Source organism: Channa argus, chromosome 17 (assembly GCF_033026475.1).
Source record: "Channa argus isolate prfri chromosome 17, Channa argus male v1.0, whole genome shotgun sequence".
In the NCBI taxonomy this organism is placed as follows: Eukaryota; Metazoa; Chordata; class Actinopteri; order Anabantiformes; family Channidae; genus Channa; species Channa argus.
This window is the reverse complement of record NC_090213.1, coordinates 16579856-16602123: the sequence shown is the minus strand read 5'-3', so window position 1 is coordinate 16602123 and position 22268 is coordinate 16579856. Positions and strand designations below refer to the sequence as shown.

Genomic DNA, 22268 nt, shown 5'->3' with positions numbered 1-22268 from the left:
CCAAATATTACCAGCAGCATTATTGATTCAACCTGAAAACAGCTTCAGTGACATTTCTACAAGGACTGAGGGAGGCTGTGACTGAGTTAAAGAAGGTGTGTCATAGTAAGTGCAGAGGCCAAAGCCCTGCACAGCACTGCAGAACTCCTGCAATGGGGAAATCATTAGGTACTTCATCTTCAAGCCAATCCACATTAAAGACAAGGACTGACTGCTTGGCTGGTGTGTTGTAAAGGTTGCATTTAAATGGCAGGAGGACATACTCCAGGCAGTGTATTCACATTCTATTAGACTGAAAATCATCTACAGACCTGGAGTACAATGCTCTCTCATCTTAGCGACTTTGATTCTACTCGAAGGAATTGCTGAGGGCTTTTGAAGTGTGATGTTTGACATTTTTAGATACACTACATGTTCGCCGGACTCGTTTTCATAGACGTGTGATGTATCTCGGCGCATCGCAGTGGTTCAGATTGAAGTCCTTCTTTGTGAACGACTTAGGCTGCCATTTGTCTGCATTTCGGCTAATACAGAACCAATGAAGTGACATGCAGAGCTCCCAGTTTTCTCTGTCGACCTGAGACGTCAATAATATAACATATGGCACAGAGCTAGAAGCTATAAATGCAAAGGGAACTCATGAAGCGGAAAAGACATGTGTGTGCAGTGATGGGAGCCTACAGCAGAGTATAGCATAATGATGCGGTTGGCCAGCGGGACTACAAAAACTGATTTCACAGCTGGGGAAATCCAATTCTCTGTCTAAATCTCCATAACACAGAGTGGGATATATTTTGGCAGCAAAGTGATTTCTCGTTTGGTGTAATTATTCTCAACAAACATCCTCATCGTCATTTTAAGAGTCTGGGTAGTGAGATTTACAGGCTGTTTTGTTGTGTATTTATGTGCGGGGGGGGAGAAGCTTTAACATGGATGTGTGTGCTTTCCACTTCCTGTGTGTGAAGAAAGCACATTATACACAATGATTGCAGAACATAAAAACTCAGAGGCTATGTGCATCATGCCTGATTATCCTGATTACCCTGTCGTCGAGTGATGCTCAAATTCCAAACTCCACAAACAAACACTACAGCCAAATCAATAGCCAAACTTCATTAAAACAGCATTTACCTCTGACCACTTCAACACATCAAGTAAAAGGATCGCACCGGCGATCGATAAGGATAGACAGCCTCCTTGGGAGACAAGTCTCAAAATAAACAGCTTTTAGTTTCACTAGTGATGGCTCTGACATAGGCAAAACAAGATTGTGAAAAGATGCTGGACCATCTTTCTCGACAAAGCTTCTCTGGTGTTTAATCAGGAATTCTGGACTGACTACTGTGAATCAGCCAAAAGCAATGCAAAAATCATTAACGGGCAAAGCTGCAATTACCTCAGCAAGTGAATGAAGTGCATGCTACATCAGTAGTCAGGCCTGACCTGAGAAGGAAAAAAGAGGCTCCAAGATTGATTAACAATAAACTTGAGACTTGGGAAATAACACTTCTTTTATTAAAAAGTTTTTAACCACTGGGAAAAAAGGGACGCGTGCACAAAGAGATTTGTTATTATACAATGGTATTTTACTACAATTGGCCAAATTGTGGAGTAGTGTTGTAGCATGCTTCTCCACTGCATGATCACCACTTAGAGATACCTGACAAATGCTATTCCAAAGTAAAATAGTTACACGTATACCACCACAAAAATAAAATAAAGAAACATTGCACGGCAAAACAGACTAACTTCATACTAAAGCTCTGTACAGGGTGCAGAATGGACAGGAAAAACAATGAACATATAGATATCAATAGATAGATAGACACACACAAAGACACACAGACTTTTTGGTCAGGTGGGATCTTCTTCTAAAGCTGTCTGTGACCAAAAAAATAAAAAATAAAAAATAAATTAAATCTATCTAGCCAGATTAGCTGCTGCATTAGCACTGCAGGCTGCCACACTGCTACATCAAGCAGATAAATGCAACTGGTGTCTGACAGATTTCCTCTACTGCCAAATAAAATCCACCATGCAATACAGCTGAGCCAACTTTTCACACTTTTTTCAGCACAGCCCACCTGCTTTAGACTAGATGCATGAAAGCTGAGAGAGAGAGAAAAAAAAAAAGACATTTGGATTGAAAATTTTTTTCATTTTTCAAATTATTTTTAATACTGTTTTCAGCCATTTTGATCAAATAATGTGTCTGCCAGAACAAGAGTGCACTCACACCCTCTCTTCACACTTGTGCCTAATAATAAATGCGACTGTACTGAGGAAATCTGTGTGTGAAACCCTCAATACTTGCGAGAGCATATGTTCTGACTCGGAAAGCTTCACAGCAATCCAGTGCAGACTTTACAGTTCAATTTATAGACGATATTGTGTCTGCCAAACATAACAAACGGGCATTTAATCAGAACTGTTTCAGTATTCTGAAAATATTTTATACTTCCCTTAATTTGGTAGAATTTCAAATGAGCACGATTGAAAGCAAGTTCCTATTCATGGTACCCCACTGTAATGTAGTTTACTCTTCAAATGCACGCATGATAACAGGAACAGTTGCTCTTTCTGCAGCTGTGGCTGCAGTTGAAATTTTTGCTGAGCATGACAGTGATGTGATCGGTCATATCAAAGCAATCGCTTGCAGTCAGTTGGGGAAAAAGAAAGACATCATGTACTCCACCACTGTCTATTGTTTTCTCCTGGGTCAGTGAAAGCAGTGCAATGGCTAAAACACAACCACAGCCTGCGGGTTACAAACAAAACATGAAATATGACTGAAACAGTGCTGTGTTTCTGAGAGGCAAAGGAAGCTTCCATGCTTAAATACAGTACTGTGAGTCATATCATCAGTGTCTGTGAAGGAGGTTGTTCCTGAACACACCAGGGTGTTATCATAATAAATTACCTTCACGTGTTCTTTTGCCCATGGGCTGTAGGAAACACTGAGAGACGAAGACTTTTGATAATAAATGAAAAGAAACAACATTATAGATCCACATTACAACCCTGCTATCAAACACAATTTAGTTTATTTACAATGCCAGAATTCCCAGTGGCCAAAGCTGATTTTTTTTTTTTGTACTGATGGAAATGAACCCAAAACAAATCCTTTTTCCTCAAGCGCCTCATCCTCGCAGTCAGTTGCTATGGATATCCAATGTGGTTGCATGTTGAGAGATGAAAGTGACTACGTGAATGCGAAGGCAAATCAAAGGCACACAACTTCTTAGTCGCCCGAGGTCATCCTTGGTCACCTTCGACGTATGTTTTTCACAAGTTAGATGACAATACATACAGAAGGCAAATTTTCAGGGTGAGAAATGGTCCAGAAAGCAACAGAAATTCGAGGTCAGTCAAACACCGTCTTGTCTTTGTTGCTATCTCACCGCTTCCCTTTGCTCTACTCCACCGGCCTTCAAAACAAAATAAGATAGTCATCTGCACGGCGGAAGCTTTGACTTTCTATTGACGGTTGTCTGATGCGAGCGTTATCATGTCCGATCTGGGCTTTGACAGGCCGACAAGGGAGAGGCTTGTATTACAAGGGGGATCAATGGCACTAGGCCATATCCCTATCAATAGGCTGCCACAACTCTTTTTGCTCATGCTCCCCGCTCTGTGACAGATAAGATGCTTTATCACAAAAAACACAAGCTGGGATTGAAAGGATGAGGGATTGAGATGGCAGAGAGAATCACGTTAAAAATAGTGAGGGAGTGTTGATACTAATAAAACATTTGATGTTGTGATGTTCAATCTTCATTAATGACAGAATTATTGAAAGATAAACAGTACAAACAGGCTGGATCTCCCACAGTTAACCTTCGCCTTTAATATGGCCGATAAATTACAATGGAATGAGCTCCAAAATCAACTCATGGGGCTGAAGCTACATGGTAAATTATTTCCAAGATCAAATATTAATATTTTGAATGAGCACCCTCGGTGGGCCTCTCTTAGTGGCCTCCTGTAGTCAGCACAATTTCTTGTTTTTTTCTAGGCTTATGGACAAATGAAAATGGGGGGAGAGCAGAAGAGAAAACAGCTGGAGGGAGGAGGGGGGGTGGCGGGGGTAGAAAACACATTTAATTTGTTCACCATCACCGTGGTGTTTCAGCAAAATGGGTTATGTGCCGAGTATTTCTCTTTTTCTGGAGGACCTGCCTTTGTACACAGAGCAGTGAGGGTTGCTGGCTCACAGCAAACTCTAATTGCCCCGAGGCCATAGGCAGCCACTTTCAAACAGGGTCATTCATCTTCCCATGAAAAAGGAAATGGTCTTTGGCCCTGATCCTTAATCACCCCCATGCCGCAGTGTACAAGGTCATCAGGGAAGCCCTGTGACAAACACACTCACACACATGTAGGATTCAGGATGTGTGTGTGGTGGTCACATGGAGAGAGGGATATATGAGGTGAGCAGACACGGGATGGAAGAAAATTTCTTCACTCTATGCGAGTCCATGCCATCCTCAGGTGAAATTGGAGCACCAATTACAGCTCAGAGTTATGGTTTGTGTTACCGTTTGTGGTTCTGCCTTCAAAGAGGAAGTGAGGGATTCATGTGGATGTGGCGGTGAGCTGCACCGAAAGCCGTGACCAAAGAAGACGCAAGGAGAAGATGAGAGGACTGGGAAGGAGGGGGCGGACGGAGGGAGGGTGTTGGGATGGGACAGAAATGGAAAGGGCTCCATTTTACTGAGGATCAAAAGACACTGGCAGAGACTGGTTCTCTAAATAAAATTAGAGTGACACCCCCTCTGCTTGGAGACCAGTGGACAAGCTGTTTCGTAATCCAACTTCAATAGTTAAACTAGGATTACTTGACTAATTCAGACTTTGACGTGTATTATTTAATAATTAGTCTATAAATGGGAAAAAAAGACCAAATGCACCAGCACAACAATTAACAACTTTTCCAATTATTAAGTTGACATTAATATGACATACTGGGCTTGAATCCAGGACAACAAATCTACTTGGGTCAGATGCAGCATTTATGATTGGGTTTTGACGTGTTCTGCTGTGTTTCAGATTGTGTTTGGTCTGCTTATACTTGACATTTATCGGATTAATATTTTCTTGTCTGTGGCTGTGAACATAATTCTGAATTTGCGGTCCTCATTGTGAACTCATATAACTTGTTCTTCGTGTCCTCTTGAGGTCTGTGTTTTTATTATACATATTTTAACAAGACTTTCATTTGATCACAGTAGCTCTGAGTTGTATTTATAGAACAAATTAAATATGGATCCCTCTGTTAGGCTCACCTAATCCAGGCTTTTCACATTTTTCTTTGCCTCCAAAGCAGCAACAATCAGATCAATAACTGATTACATCTAAAAAAAAGTTTTAATGGTATTTCATAATTGCCGATGATTCACTTTGTGAATGCCTGCTAAATAGCTACATATGGAAAATCCTGTGCTTGCACTGCTGTTTGGTACATGGTTTTGTGACAAAGAGCTTTAAAATAAACTGAGCTGGCATCGCTAATTGCAACAATGCAACCACTAAGGTGGTATGGTTATTCGGGAAAAGTATAGGCTTTGTATTAAAACTGTGTGAAGTCTAAAGTTGGATTAGGACCTAGCACTTTCTCCATGCGGACCAGTTTTGAGGTCCCCTTCTTAATCCATTTCAATATTGCCGTGTTTCTCATAGTCAAAGGCTATTATAACTTCAAGGCTGTAATAGCAAATCAATGTAGGCGTTATGTAATGGCTGATGCTGGCAGCTTTACGTCTGCCAAATTAGCCGGGGGTCCCATTTGAGATCAGTTGCTAATGAGCACAAACCAAATTAAGCATTCGATTTAGTCTCCTTTTAGAAGATGAAAGTTGAAACGTAATCACTAACCAGTAGAGAAATAATTTAGGATAAACCATATGTCTGAGCCCTCCCACAGTAACTTCACATGCATACGCACACACTATACTGTACATGCACAAAGCCTTCCGATTATTCGCTGCTACATGCTACACATTTCATTGTGCTTTGCACCAAGTCTCTGTGGATACAGAGGAGAAATATTAATGGGCCTTGCTGACAGCTTAACTGAGCAATGTAACAGAACACACTGCTGTTATGGATCATCAAAGGCTGTGTCTGTGTGATACATAATAAATTAAATCCTACTGTCTCCACTAGAGACACGGTGCATTCCGTGCACATAGATACAGTAATACATGTATAGATCTCGGAATATCTTCACAAAGATGTTGTCTCTGTCTCTCTTTGTCATGTACAGACATACACATACACACCGAAGTACATATCATAGGCAGGCAGCAAATATATTCACATTACTGCATTGTACAAAGATTCATTACTACCACTGTGGAACTATTCAACGGCTCTGTGAATGTGGCTGTAACTTGAGCGTCAAACACATCTCAAGAATGCATTTGCTATTGCACTAAAACTTTAAATGTGTGATGAATTTGCTGTCCTACAGAAAGTTACATGAAATAATCCAAGTCAATTTTATGTGTGTGTTGTGTTCAATATAAAGGCTGTCACTGTGACATGATCAGCCTAGTTAAGTACAAAGACAGAACGCAGGGTAAAACATCAGTCATAATAAATAAGAACACATGTTTAGGTAAGCATATTCTAAAACATATAAAAAGTGGTTTAAAAAGTTAAAAGTTTTTATTACACCATTTCCCTACTTAAAAAGTGCATGAATTGCAAAACTGAGAAGGGCGTGTGTTGTGAGAAGAGTTGTTGTCTGTAACTATTTGCAAGGTTTAAATATTCATGTAAAATCTAAATAAGTAAAGTAGGACGAAACAACTAGTATAATTTTATGTGTTAAGGGGAGACAGTCAGAGGCAAGTAACTCAGAGAGATTTGTTTAACAGGAAAAGATGTAACTCTTAAGTCTGATATAAAGTAACTTAAAATGTTAAAGAAAAAATAATTGCTGGCAATTCAAGTTTAACTTTTGTAATAGTTTTGTTCCCGGAACCGTTGTGCTGGAAAAAAAAGTTAATTAAACACCACCAAGAGTGCAGAATCTCAGAGCAACCTCACAACGTTTTAAAATGGCTTGGCACAGGATTTAATACCGACTGTTCCACTTTGATAATCCATGTAAGTCTACTGGCATGTGCTCCGGGATAGATGACATCTTTACTGAAAGAAGAAAAATCTGGATTTTAAATGCACCGCCTTGAATAACATTTCAAATGTTTTTTTTTTTAATCCACAATTGTTCTGTTAAACTCAAAGACAGATATATTCTATTATTAAAAAGTATTTAAATTAGCTTCACTAAACTGATCTTTTACAGTTAAATGCTTTTAACTATTTGCATATTTGGAACTGACAATCAGAAGCACAATGAGTGTTGTTAGGCTTGTAGTGACACTTTGTTGCTTTCGTTGTAAGTCTGAGTTTCAGGTTGGACATCTATATCGTGTTATAACCAGTCAGCCATCTCTGGAGGCAGCGCAGCATGTGGTGGAGCCTGTGTACCACCCAGAGCATGTGCTGACGTCCTGCTGGTCACCTCAGAAACAAACTGCACTGTGTGTGTGTGTTTATAACTGATGTGTGCTGTTTGCTTGCCCCTTGGTGTGTGAGTGCCCCGTCGTGACAGTGGCGGCTGACAAGACAGCAGAGACACATACACACACGCGCACACTCACACACACATTCCCGGAGGATCTATATAAGCTGTGGTGTGAGGCACGGGGGACATCCATTACAAAAACCCCTGTGGTTCAAAACCCCTGGAGCTAGCTGCTAGTTCTCACACACTGAGAGACAAACTGTCCTGAACACACACTCACAAAACATACACACACACACACACACACACACACAGACAAAGAAACACATGATCTACAGAAATGAAATTGCAAACATCTACAAACATGCTCACGCCGAGAAGTCTAATGGAAATAACTATGTACATATTCCTTTTCACAACAAGCGACATGAAAAATTCATAAAGGGAATCACAATGTTGCAAACACACTCCGTGCTGCGACAATCCATGACAGTGGTGGAGCGAGTCAGTCATGTTGATGGTAGGGGTGAACTATTTGGCAGCACACACTGAAAATCCTCTGATTTTGTTCTTTTGACTGCTCAGTGAATACATGTGGCTCCAACGGGCCCGATTTTTGATTTTTGTCTGTATATATGTGTACAAATATATGCAAGTTTAAGCTTAATTTGCTTATGGATGTATGCAGATGTGCAGGCAGATGTGTGAGAATAAGATTAAGAGATTCTTGTACAGACTGTGTGCGTACGTGTCTGTGTGTGTGTGTGTGTGCATCACTTTAATGAGCCACACTCACACTCCAGCAGGGCCCCATCAGTCTGCTGTCTACTAATTGGACCTATTTAGCAACTAACAGACCTCTAGCATCCATCTCCCAGAATTCACAGGGAGCTGGGGTGCTAAGCAGGTCAGCCACAAAAACAAGTAGAAAGCAGGTTGAACAAAAAACAATGAAAGGGACAGAAGGAATAAAGAAAACAGCCCATGGAATGGCTGCCTACTAGTTTGACCTTTACACAACTGCTGGCAGCTCTAGGTGCTGGTAGTGTGGGAAGGTGATCACAGACACTAAACTAAGTAAAGACAACTGACGGCAGGTGGAGAAGAGGAGTCCATCCGCCTACACACATGTAGGCACACGCTCACGCACACATGTGCACACCTGTGTACTCAAAACACACTCATCACACATCGAGCATGTGGAGACAAGCAGCATGGTGTAGAGCACCTTTCTCACTAACTAGACGAGAAAATATATCAGTAATTATCGTATTATCGTATACGCCACAGGCGTTAAGCAACATCCCGGACGTACTTTCGATATACAGTGTATAAAGAGGTGAGTCGAGGAAAACATTGAGGGGAAAAAAAGGAGTGAGTGAGTTAAATTCAGTTCATGACCTTTGCTGCATGTTGCCCTGTTCACTGAAACTTTCCTGTACCTTCCTACCTTAAATTATTTACTAGAATATTTTTTTTTTTAAATATCCAAAAAGTCCAGGAATTACAGTGTCATCCATGGAACATGTTATTTTTGTCATCATGAAATGAACATCCAAGCGCATAAATATGCTGACAAAAAAACAAGCCCAAATACTCTACAAACATTGTATCTAATTTTTCTGTGTAAAGGGCACTAAGCCAATTGAAAATGATGGACGCAAGCAATTTCTTGAACACGGCAGCCATGCAAATCACTTTGTTCCTCAGATGTTTTCCCTCTTGGTACTCTAGATTGCAGCGTCCCATCCTAATTGTTTCCTAACATCTCAGGCCAGACCTAGATCTCTCATGATAGAGAGTCTTGCATTCTGTAAACGAAGTTTCCCAAATCAAATCGATGAGTGTAAAATTCATGTTTTTGATTTAACCAGAATAATGTAAATTTGAAGGGTTGTTTTGTTTTATTGTAATCTATCGCCACTCGCCTCAAATCAAGTCTATATTGTTAGATTTAGTAGTTTCCAAACATTTTAGGTTCTAAGTAGAAGCAAATAAAAACACAACTATAACTTATTCTTCTTTTTGTCAAGATCTGATAGTTGGTTAATCCAAAACTCATCAGCTGACAGTTAGCAATTAATGTAGCTTTAAGCCAGGAGCCTCCATCAAAAACAGAGTGGGCTACAGAGACCTGGTAAGCCTCAAACATGCATCCTGCCAAGGACCACTTGCAAGCTCCCCTGTGAATCTGTGCACACTGTCTGCTGTCAATGTCATACTTGCACAAAATGCGCTCTCTTTGTTGGGGAGTAACAAGCTGCAGCTGAACATGACAGTTGGGTGTTAACTGTTAGTGTTTCTGAAGGTGAAAGTCTAAGAGCCTGTATGCTGGTTTCCTGTTGCTTTGATGTTCTTTTGCTCTTTATTTGTAACAAGTTATTTGTTATTCTCCTTCCATTTTGGAAGAAAGTGAATTGGTTAGTTCTGGGATCCCTCAGACCAATGAGCCAGACTGCAACAAGGAGCTGCATGGAGTTTGCAAAGAGTTTAAAATTTTGAGAGTTGCACGTGGGCTATGCTGACTGGAGGCAATTATCTACTTGTGTTCACACACTGGGGTGTTGCACAGCATATTGCAAGAATATTGCAAATTGCAAGAATTGAATGTCCTAGCTTGATACTTCAGTTTTTTTTGGCATAACTCACTCAAGTTATATCATCTTAGAAAATTCAAGACATGTGGCACAGCTCCGTCTGAAGCCACAAAAGGCCCTATTTTACATTTTTTACATGTGTAGTAATATTCCACAAAACTGTAAACAGACACTGATTTTTAAAATTGGTGGAGATCCTGTTTAATGCTAGATCATCTCTCATCCTCCTTAAAAGGATTTCATGGTGTAAGATACTCATAGAATTTTAATTATCTGTTTCATAACTTTGAGTATAATTGTCAAGACATTTAAATTTCAACACAATCCCACTTATGAAGGCTGGAGGTGAGAGAGCCAAAAGAAACAAGTCAAACTGTTTATTCATTTTAAGAGAACAGGGTCTACATGAGATTAAAGCACCACTTAAAGCAAGCTGGACTATACCAAAGATTTTATTCTCACACACACACAAAAAACCCCAATTAAAAAAAAACATTTATGTGTAAAGATGTAAATAAAAACTTTCACAATAGAACATAAACAACATATGAGTTGTTGAAACTGAGAATTGAGAATTTTTTGTATTTCATGGAAAATTAGCTCATTTTGAATTTGATGGCAGCAACACATCTAAAAAAGTTGGAAGAGGGTGATGTTTACCATTGTGTATCATCCCCTTATCTTTTAACAACAGACCAGTTGTTGGAGTTTTAGGAGAGAAATGTTGTCCCATTCTTGTCTGATGCAGGATTCTAGCTGCCCAACAGTCCTGGGCCTTTGTTGCTGGATTTTTCATTTTATGATGCACCAAATGTTTTCAGGCTAGTTCAGCAGCAAATATGCAAGGCCTTCCCTGAAAGAGACACTTTGTGGATGGGAGTATAAGTTGCTCTAAAGCCTCTTTGTACTTTTCAACTTTACCATAACAGATGCAGGCTTTTGAACTCTCCGCTGATAACAAGCTGGATGGTCGCTCTCCTCTTTAGTCCGCTTTCCATATTTTCCACAAAGTGGAAAATTTAGATTTTTCATTTTGCCTATGAGCTTTGACCCAGAGAGCACGGTGGCGTTTCTTGATCGTGTTCACATATGCCTTCCTCTTTGCATGATATTCACAAATTGCATGATTTATGAATTGCACAGTGAACTGTGTTCACAGACGGTGATTTCTGGAAATGTTCCTGAGCTCATGCAGTGATGTCCAGGAGAGAATCATGCCTGTTTTGAAGGCAGTGCCAGCTGAGGGCCCAAAGATCACATGTATGCAGTTTTGAGATTTCTCCCAATTCTCTTAATCTTTTAATGATATTACATACTGTAGATGGTGGGATCTTCAAAGTCTTCATCATGTTACTGACCTGTTGCCAATTAACCTTATTACTTGACAAATGCTCCTCCATTGTTCTTTTATTTGCAGCAATTACTTTTCCAGCTTTTTTTGCCACTGTTCCAACCTTTTTGACATGTGTTGCTGCCATCAAATTTGAAATGAGCTAATATTTTCCATGAAATGGTAAAATGTTGATAAAAACTATTTATGGGTTTATGAGATTTGCAAATCATTGCATTCATTGTATATTTTTACACATCATCCCAACCTTTTTTATAATTGGGGTTGTGTGTGTGTGTGTGTGTGTGTGTATATTAGACCGTTGTATTACTGTTTTCTAGATCCTAATTCCTTATCCAGTTAAGTCAGTTTATAGATATTTTTGATTTGTTTACATAGTACTTTCATTCTGAACGATAAAGATTGAATCCTTAAATCTGTTTGTATAAATCCAATTGTGTAGAAAGTAACTCTAATTTGCCATTATGTTAGCATCTCTGTCCACATACATTACTATTTCTACATACTGCATGGAAAAGAGTTGAGAGCAGGCAGCTAGCGTTAAAAAGGTTACCACTAAAGCACATGATGAGAAAATGTACTTACTTCTAAATAGATGAAACACTGAGTGATTGCAGGGGTTAAATCTTCACACGATATAAATACTGAGCAAGATTGTGGGTGGGTGGTAAGCATGATCTCCTGAAGGAGAAATCTCACCGACATACCAGGTCTGAGACAATTTATAATGCTCATGACGAAACAAATATGAAGTGGAAAAACTCATTAAAATTGCGGGTACAGGGGGGTTGAAAATCATCAATTAGTGTCAGACAGCATCAGACTTCATTTATTAGAAAAACAGATTACAAAATATTCTGTGATGAACCTTTGCCAGTTAAAGCCTTCAGTACTTACTGTATAAAGACTGACACATTGACTGATTATCGCTGAGCTGATAAAGAGGCCCATTTTAATTACTTTTCTCTTTCTTTTGTCTGTTGGTGACATTTTTAAGATTAAGACCTTAAAGCACCTGAAAACTTGGCTCGAAGTGTCAAAAATCCATGACTAAATAAGAAACCACTAAAAGAAAAACATTTTTCTGGGCATTCGTAATTAGTTTAAAAGGATTTACCGACGTTCAACTTAACTACTGCAGTTGTACTTTGGGGAGTACGTGTATATGTAAACTTCCCTTTACTTAGAGTTAATATTAATATCTTCTATCAAAAAAAAACTCTTGTCTTCCAGAAGACATCATCTAAAGGAATTTACAGTTTAGATTACATCTTCTGGTTGCTTTGACTAAATGAAAGTTGGAGTTCTTGGTATAATCCCCTGTATAACTTCTCTAGTTCAGAGCTACTCAACTAGAAATTCCTCCAGGTACTGTAATCTGGAGGAGTTTTTCAGCTAGCACGGTGACAGAGAGAGGGAGAGGAAAAGAAAACAAAACGTGTCTTTGGCGTCAGTACGTCCCCACAGAGCAATGATTAAGGGTGAGATGCATTCCCTCCACTTCCAAACCCGCCTATCATTCTGCTGATACTGAGAGGTTGAGGGATTTGCCACTTCTCACCTCAGAAAAGACACCGCCAACCGTATTTTACCTCACATGTGGGTAGGCAAAGCTGCACAGACTTGCGTCCGGCACAGTGTCAGATGCCTATAGCTCTCTTTCAGTTCTGCAGTACATCACCAATGATAGCTCAACTCCCTCTACTTCCCTATACTTACCCTGAGGGCTGGAGAAATCTGCCAAACTGCTACAGGACCCCTCCTTACCTCTCACACCACAGTATTTGACAGCCAACTAGGGAACTGTAAAATTAAAGGCCTTGGCAAATGAAAGTCTGTGACACAGCAGCGTGAATCAAAGCGGACACTGCCATGGGAGCACGTGGAAGAGGAATGAACAAGGTGTGCTCTCAGATGGAACACAAAAGTAAAGCGAAAAGTTAGTGATGGCAAAAAACTAAATTTTTATTGTTAAGTTTCCAAATTGCACCATCTGGTATCTATTGACAAAAGAGGCATCCCTTTATCGTTTCACCTTGAAAAGGAGAGCACTTTATATAAAAGCTCTTTCATAGTGCACACAACATTATTGACTTCCTTAACATTAATAGTCTATGACACAAAATGCCATTTTCCCAGTAATGGTGTTTTTTGCTATGCGACGTGACCTTGTTGATGGGGCCTGAGATGGTGGTGTAATTTATCTCAGCTCGTTCATCATTGCATATTACTGAAGCAAGATACAGTCAATAGATGGATATGTAGTCGTTCACTTTTGCTTGAGACCTTCAAACAGTCCCAGCTGTACGAGAGCTTGACACTCTTTCTGTGTCAGTTCTGTCCAAATCACAGGGCATTTAGTGGCTTTCTAACAGCTCCGGACTCCCCACCCCTGAAATAACATAGACATACAAGTGTCAGCACTGACAGGAAGGGCGATCATCACTGCACGGCAGGCGATCTGTTGCTGAGCCGAATAGTCTGATATCAGTGGTCCCCTGTCTATCGTCCACGAACCACCCTCTCCCGCAGACCCATCTAACCCCCATGGGAGAGTTATTGCTTTAATATGAACAAGGAATGGTTCGATTTGTCCCCTGGCTGTCAAAGGACTGCTAAGCATGATTAGATTTTTGGCATGGCAGTGACAATTATGTGCTTGGACGCGGGACGTATTGGAGAAAGACCTCAGTAAGGCCAGATTTGGTTTTTGAAAGATGTAAACAGACAGAGACAGAGATAGAGAGACAGAAAATAAGAGGGAAATACAGATAAATATAGAAGGGAGTGGAAAGGGAAGCTTTGCACACCTCAATGAACAGCAGCACTTCAGTCGTCGATAGAATGAGAACTATGGTATCATGACCTTGATTGATCAAGCACGGAAAAGAGCAGCGCTGCAACAATACACCCACGTTCAGCCACAAAAATACGTAATACTGGAGGAGGGACTAAAGGACTTTTGTTTTGTTTTGACATTTGACATTTCACTCTGTCACATTTGAAACCTGATTATGAGGAAACAAAAAAAATTTAATCCACAGACAGCTGTGCCCCACACGACTCAAGAGAGGCACTTTTTAAATCACCTATGAGAAAAAAATCCACGTGACATTGCACTCTGAATGGGATTTGTGCAGACTGTAAGCTGTTAAAGAGGCGTTAATGTGCTTTTATGTGTTTTTAGTTGTAACTTAACAGCTGTGATAACTTGTGTCCATACAAAACAATGCCAAAGTTCAAAATTGTAATACAAATCACAAAAACAAAACCTTGTGTCTCCGTCTGCTCTGTTGCGAGACTGCCCCAAAGCTTTCCAGCAGCTTCCAGAGATTGTCCTCTGGACCTTTACAAAACATTTCAGACAGTCCTATGTCTGACATCATCGATCAATGAAAAGTCCTTCATTTTGTGTGAGAATGTCCACAGTGTACAGAGTCAGACCCATATGTTTTTGAATTCCATCACCGCACTGTACGGCCCATCACCAGGCTTCTACATGCTCCCCATTCTGAATAGAGCGTTAAAGAAAAAACTAAAACTAATCTTTTCATACAGTGTTGAAGAAGAGGACAAAACAAAACAAGCAAACAAAAAAACTGCTTTCTTGGAATTGTAAATTGTTCAAAACTATTTCAGTAAAGCTACAGAATAAAAATATAACTTGAAATTATGGATATTGTGACCTTTGTAAAATAATACTGTGACAATTAGGAAATTTATCGGGGCACTTACAGATAGATCTCTCATGTCTATACAGCTGTAGAGGGTAACTTGGTTCATTCGGTTCACAATTCCCTATACTTTCTATCATTTGTTTTTCCAGGTTTCTTATATTTATAAAAGATCTGGCCTGGGGCAGACTAGCTGTTGCCTCTTGTTTCCTGTCATGCACTACGCTAATGACTCACCTGCTGACAATAAGAAATGTCTTTCCGAAAAATGCTACGTCCCAAAAGCGTACGAGTTTTTTCACCACATATATTTAGAAATATTTAGAAAATAAAATGCCTTATGCTCTCTCATTTTTTTCCATTTTTAACATCCAAAACTTCTTTCACTTAAGCACATTCATTTCCTCTGTTTCTCCCATTGTCTCCCATCAACTCGTGCTGTACCTGAATAGTAGGTGGCGAGCGCTGTTTTCGGGTGGTGGTGGTTGACAGGGTGGTGGTAGTTTCAATGAAGGTGGTGGACATCTCAGGTGGCACCGAAGTGGTGGTCCGCGCTGCACCCCTGCTGGCGGGCACATCGCCCACCAGGCGCACGCTGCCATTCACCTTGATGTTGGGGTGTCCCTCGGCGGCCATGTTGAGGACTTTGAGGCCATTGTAGTAGAAGCCGGAGAGCTGGCCCTGGTAGGGCCGCTTCCTGTCATTTCCACCAATGGATATAGTGGCCTGCGTGTTGAAGATTGTCAGTTGCCGGCCTGATGCAGGGGAAAGGGATAAAAATGAATATACTGCAAGAAAGAGGTATAATGTAATGTAGGATGTCTGACTGAAAGTACATAGAGCTTTTAAAATACACATTGCTTTATTGCTCGATTACATGGTTGTGGATGAAACAATTTCAGCGGTAAAACAGGTCATCCAATGCTTTTACACTTACAAAAGTACTGTAGCTGTCAGTTTTCCACTTTTGTTAATTTTGAAAGACAGCAGCTAAATGAACTGTTATCTACTCGAGCAAAGCGTTTTCCCTTTTATATACACAAAAAAAGCACTACCAATGGAAATAGCAGACACAATTTAGCTGAAAAAAAAAAATTATCATAAGGGAGCCAACACATGCGAGTATAAAAAAAAAAAAACTTGAAAAATGAGCTGGAAAATGTTTCACTGATACTCTTAATATTCTCTGGACAAAACAGTGGACTTGCATTTTAAAATGATAAATAATAAATATGTATACAGGCTTTGGCACACTGTGATAAAGTATGAGCAATACACACTTACTACACATCGTGAGGAATTTCATTAGGAGAGCCCTAAATATCATTGTCAAAACACACAGCTCATGCATTAATTATGAAATGAAAATGTATCAAACCTTCACAATACACCAATCATAATTACGGATCTGATTTGTATAATTTAGAGACACATAGTACGCAAGCTTGTTATATTTGCAACATTTGCACAATTATAATACATAATACATTGGATATGAAATGACAGGGACAGGATGTTCATATCACAGAAGCGAAAATGAAATAGCATGTGTGGAGTCATGCATGCAGCAGACCTGTCTATGTTTTAGCTGTTGTTAAAGGGACTTTATAATCAGGTTAAGATGGTTATGTGCAGTGAACTTTAAATGCAGTTTAGAATGATTTTATATTAAATATAAATATTTATTGGCACCAAAAAAAAAAAAAGAAACAACAAAAAGAAAAAAAAACGAGGCGGGGCAGACTTTTCAACACCCGCAAATGTTTTAAACATAAACGAGGTGCTGACGTGATAGTCAGTGACTGTAAAGCACAACTCTATCACGGTGCAGTGCACCTTGGCAGGCACGCTATACCGTCAGAAAGGGTCCAATTAGCTTTCTGTCGCCAAACAAGTGAGGATTTTATCGTGTGGGATGTGTGTAACTACAATCAAATACATTTTAGGAGGAGAAGCACCTGCTGTTTGGAAGGTTTTCGGGGGGATGTGTACACTGATTAGTTTGTTCTCAAACATTGCAGGGGATTCGAGCCAAGGGAGCTGATTCTCTTCTCCAAACAATCGGCCTACTGTTGCAGCGCAGATACTGCATTCTCCCACTCATGTTTGCACACAAAGTTAGAAGCACTTGATACTTAAAATCTAGTCAATACACTGTTTATGAAATCTCTTCCCAGTCCCTTTAACTGGACACCATGAGTCAACAAAATTTAAAATGATGACAATGGCAAAAAAGGGGGAAAGATATAAAAATCAAAATGGAAACAAAGGAGAGACCAAAAAGTAGCAAATAAGCGCCTTGTTTTACTTATTCTTTTAAAGGGTTTAAGGGATGGTTATCCATTCTCAGAGGTTGAAAGGGAACAAGCTGATGAAATGACAATAGATCAAAAGCAAACATTCTAAAAGTTCGATAAAGATTTACCTTTCTCCTGAAGCCAATCTTCTACTGGCCGGGTATATTTGAACGGGATTTTCTTATTTGCCATTTGATAGCGCTCAATGTCGCTGTTGCCTTTAAAATTTGAAAGTTTAACAAACAGCTTGAAACAGTTGGCAACAGCAACAGACATCATACATTTATACAGTGGTTTATAATGTGTTTTATCTTTGTTTAGAATATTTATAAAAGCTTTATGATGTTTTTTTCTAAGTAGTTTATTGTTTAAAGCTCATATTGGTAGAGCACACTCCACACCAATATTTAACACAATATTAATGGATTAAAGCACAACACATAGTCCATAGCAGTCATGGAAAAGACAAACTGCATAAATAATAACCTGCAAGAAAAGGTCAAATACATAAAATACATTACAGTCTACATAACAAGTCCTATAATACAATAATCCTATTTCCTAACAAAGACAAAAGGAAATTTAGAGAAAGCGTTAATTGGCTTTCTCAGAAACGTAATTCACGTGCACTATTTCTCCCACTGGACACCACCTGCTTTTACATTTTAGGGATCAAAAAAATTTAGATTAGAAGTGTATCTGGTAAAAAAAGGGGCTGTGCAACAGGAAAAAGTGTGTGTGTAATGCTGAAAAGGAAGTTGAAAGTGGAAGTACTGCAGCACTATTGGGAGTGACGTCCCACAGTGACACATATCTGAAGAGGACAATGCATACAAATGAGATCATTACTGATGTGGCGGGAGGTCGTTTGGGTAAGAAAGTGCTCCCCCCCACACACACACACACACACACACACACACACACACACACACACACACACACACACACATACACACACACACACACACACACCCACTTCCAGACTCGGCAGCTAGGGATTAAAGATAATACGTCACCTTTTACATGGAGCTTTATTTGTGTGCTTATTAATATTATTTCTAGAATGACAAGTTTTCTTGTTGTGTACAAAATGTAATAGTTTTTCTGACAATCACAGAGGGGATTCCCTGTCAGAGAAGTATGTTAGAGTGGTGCAGGACATGTATGAGAGCTGTAAGACAGTGGTGAGGTGTGCTGTAGGTGTGACAGAGGAGTTCAAGGTGGAGGTGGGTCTGCATCAAGGATCGGCTTTGAGCCCCTTCTTGTTTGCTCTGGTGATGGACAGACTGACAGATGAGGTTAGACAAGAATCTCCCTGGACTATAATGTTTGCAGATGACATTGTTATTTGTAGTGAGAGCAGGGAGCAGGTGGAGGAAAATCTAGAGAAGTGGAGGTCTGCTCTGGAAAACAGAGGAATGAAGCTTAGCCGCAGCAAGACAGAATACATGTGTGTGAATGAGAGGGACCCAGGTGGAACGGTGAGGTTACAGGGAGCAGAGGTGAAGAAGGTGCAGGACTTTAAGTATTTAGGGTCAACGGTTCAGAGCAACGGTGAGTGTGGAAAAGAGGTGAAGAGGCGAGTGCAGGCAGGTTGGAACGGGTGGAGAAAAGTGTCAGGTGTGTTGTGTGATAAAAGAGTATCAGCGAGAATGAAAGGAAAGGTGTTCAAGACGGTGGTGAGACCAGCAATGTTGTTCGGCTTAGAGACTGTTGCACTGAAGAAAAGACAGGAGGCAGAGCTGGAGGTTGCAGAGCTTAAGATGTTGAGGTTCTCTTTGGGAGTGACGAGGATGGACAGGATCAGGAATGAGTACATCAGAGGGACAGCTCATGTTAGATGTTTTGGAGATAAAGTCAGAGAGGCCAGATTGAGGTGGTTTGGACATGTTCAGAGGAGAAACTGTGAATATATCGGTAGAAGGATGCTGAGGTTGGAGCTGCCAGGCAGGAGGTCTAGAGGAAGACCAAAGAGGAGATTTATGGATGTAGTGAGGGAGGACATGAAGTTAGTTGGTGTGAGTGAAGAGGATGCAGAGGACAGAGTTAGATGGAGGCACATGATTCGCTGTGGCGACCCCTGAAAGGGAGCAGCCGAAAGGAAAAGAAGAAGACAGAGGGGATTCCCTGTGAGAGCTACTTCACGTCTGGCCACACTGAGAGCTCGGGAGATACAGGTCAGTCCTTCAGAAACCTTGAGGTATGAAAAAAAGGGTGTAAGGCCTGTGTAAAATTAAGAATGACAGCATGATGTCATTCAATACCAAAGGTGGGAAAGCATTTGCAAGTAAATATATGCATTGTTTATAACACAACTAAGAGGCAAAGCTTCATAACTGTGAGGATCTGCCTCCTGGAAATAGTTTTGTCTGCTAGAATTCGCAGCTGACAGCTATTTTGACAACATGGTGTAAACACACACAGTCACGGGGATCCACCTCACTGAAGGTGGGACTGCAGGGTTTGATATCATCCCAAAACCTGCAACTCTTCTAAAGCACCACAGTACATTTCATGTTAGTTTTGATTTCATTGCTCACTGATTTGCAACTCACCTACTGCTTAAAATTGTACTAAAGAACACAGCATCTTTTTCCGTTATTAAACCATTCATTTAGCCCATTACGCACCAAAGCAGTTAGGTAAAACATAACCTTGCTCATGTTTCTCTCTTGCTCTCAATTCTATTTTTCTATCAAGCCTTGTTACCTTTCAAAGAAAAAAAAACAGAGCTTAGTTTAAAGGAAGATTGGAAAGAGTGTAAATGTGGCTGCAAGGGTGCTGAAAGAGCTAAAGGACTGTGTCTGCAGTGTGCCAGCAGGTTAATCAGCTACTAGCAGGACTCCCTCCCCATCCCTTTGATCTCAAGCAGGTTTCACGTGGCAGCCAAATACACTCTGCTCTGGACAACGGCCACAGAGGGAGGCATAATGCTTGTATGTGAAACCAGGGGACAGACAGAAAATGGTAGGGGTTTGGGGGTGTAGGTTGAGGGAACTAATAGCAGTCGCCATCGAGCTGGAGTGAAATCATGTTGCAAAGTGAGAGAAGGGGTATAAGCTTGCCATGCATTGCTAATGTCTCAGTCTCAGGTATTGCTCTTACATTGTTTTGGGTGATTAATGAGGTGACAGTCCCGCTGTAATGAATACACCACAAGCTAATTGTCCAACTAATGAGAAAAATCTCTTTAGTTGGTCGATTTGATATTCAATTTCTACAGGTGGCTTCAAAATGGATGACCTTGCTGATAAATATTTTATTGTTTATTATAAAATCACTCTGCTTTCAAGGTTTTTTTGAGGCACAGTTGACAGATATTTGTCAAAGATTTCCTATCAGCCTTTCCGTGTACTGGATGAATGAGGAAAGTGAAAAATCTTCACCATTATGGATTTGATGTTTTGTCACCCTCACACAGCACATTATATTAAATCAACAAGCAGTAATATTTTTTGGCTTGCACAGTGTTCTGGATTGCTATGTACACGGGTATTATGGGTAAATTGATTGTTATTGCTATACATTTTAGCTTGAAGAAGCTATTTGTTCTTAATAGTTTGCCAATATAAAGTAAAAATCAATTAGAAACCAGAGGAATTCCTTTAGAAGCCATCTGACGTAAGCTATGTATGTTTTAAAATAAGAAGTCACAGGTTTATTATAATACAAACAAAAAGTTGATTAGATAAACAACAGAACAAACACTGACATTCGTTTTGGCAGACACAGCCTTCCTTGAGCTGGTACGACCAGAAGCTCAGCTGTTACTGTGCAGATGCTATGCACATCTATTAAACTGTACAGCCGATATCGGTTTTCAAAGCAAATACTGTTTTATTCAATTTTGGCGTGTCGTCTTGTCAGGTTTTAAACCAACTGACTATCAATTATGCACAGAAAGGTGTAATTTGATAGCACGGGCAGTAAGGGTCTATGTCCAACGTATATCTATGTTGCACTCTTGATCGGTTTAACTAAAGTCCAACCCAGTACAACATAATAACAGAAATTCCGCTGTGTTTCTTAGAACTTCAAGTGGCCCGACAAACTTTTTAATTCTACATAATATGTTTAGATTAATTTACTGATACTATTATTGAATGGTGCAGCTAATATCAGACAGTTTTGGTGTTTACATACAGTTTACTTTACAGCTTTGGGCCTAATGCAGGCCTTCGCCATTTTCCTTCCAAGCTAAAACAATGTCTAAATGTTTCTCCTTTGGTGGCAGCTATTCAGTCAACACAAACACTGGCATGGTGACAGTCATCTGCTGGTTGGTCGTTCTATTCAGTTTGCTTGCCAGACTAATCTCACTGGGGTTCCATCACAAGGCCAACGCTGAGAGCGCATCAAAACTGTGAAAATGGCTACCGTGACAGGCTCCTGGCATTCTCTCCATTGGGGGATGATGAGTACATTTGATATAGTATGGCCCTGTCCAAAAATCATTATTTCACAGCTCAACTCCGTAGCTAGCTGTTGCAGCTCCCGGTTATGAATATCCTGCACCACCCACCTCTTTTCCAATCTACACCTGACTTTCATCTCTGCCTCTCCTCCTCTATTCATCCTTCTACCTAAGTTTCTTTTTATTCGCTCTCTCTCTCTCCTCGGCCCACCATCCATCCACCTATCCTCCGCTCCTTCATCTGCTCTCTACCATTCTCTTTCTCTCCATCTCTCTCCAGTGCAATCACCTCCCCTTGCTCTTCTTGGCTGAATCAGACCTCTTCAACTACAGCCACAATTCTGGTATCATTTATCTACTTTTCACTCGATCACCATTCCCTTTCTCTTCTTCTCTATCCA

General features: G+C 40.2%; 1 protein-coding gene across 10 annotated transcripts in view; it reads right to left on the bottom strand.

Moving 5' to 3' along the window:
* The window catches only part of LOC137102546 (neurexin-3b), a 268103-nt gene that overhangs the window by 16493 nt on the left and 229342 nt on the right, over positions 1–22268 (bottom strand). For all 10 annotated transcript variants that reach the window (XR_010911241.1, XR_010911242.1, XM_067482174.1 and 7 more), the window contains 2 exons: positions 17582–17671; positions 15601–15911 (listed from right to left, as the gene is read on the bottom strand). Coding sequence is in view for 8 of the 10 variants with exons in the window: in XM_067482174.1 (XP_067338275.1) it covers positions 15601–15911; positions 17582–17671 (401 nt within the window). In the remaining 2 variants the exon portion in view is untranslated. The remainder of the gene's footprint in view (positions 1–15600; positions 15912–17581; positions 17672–22268) is intronic.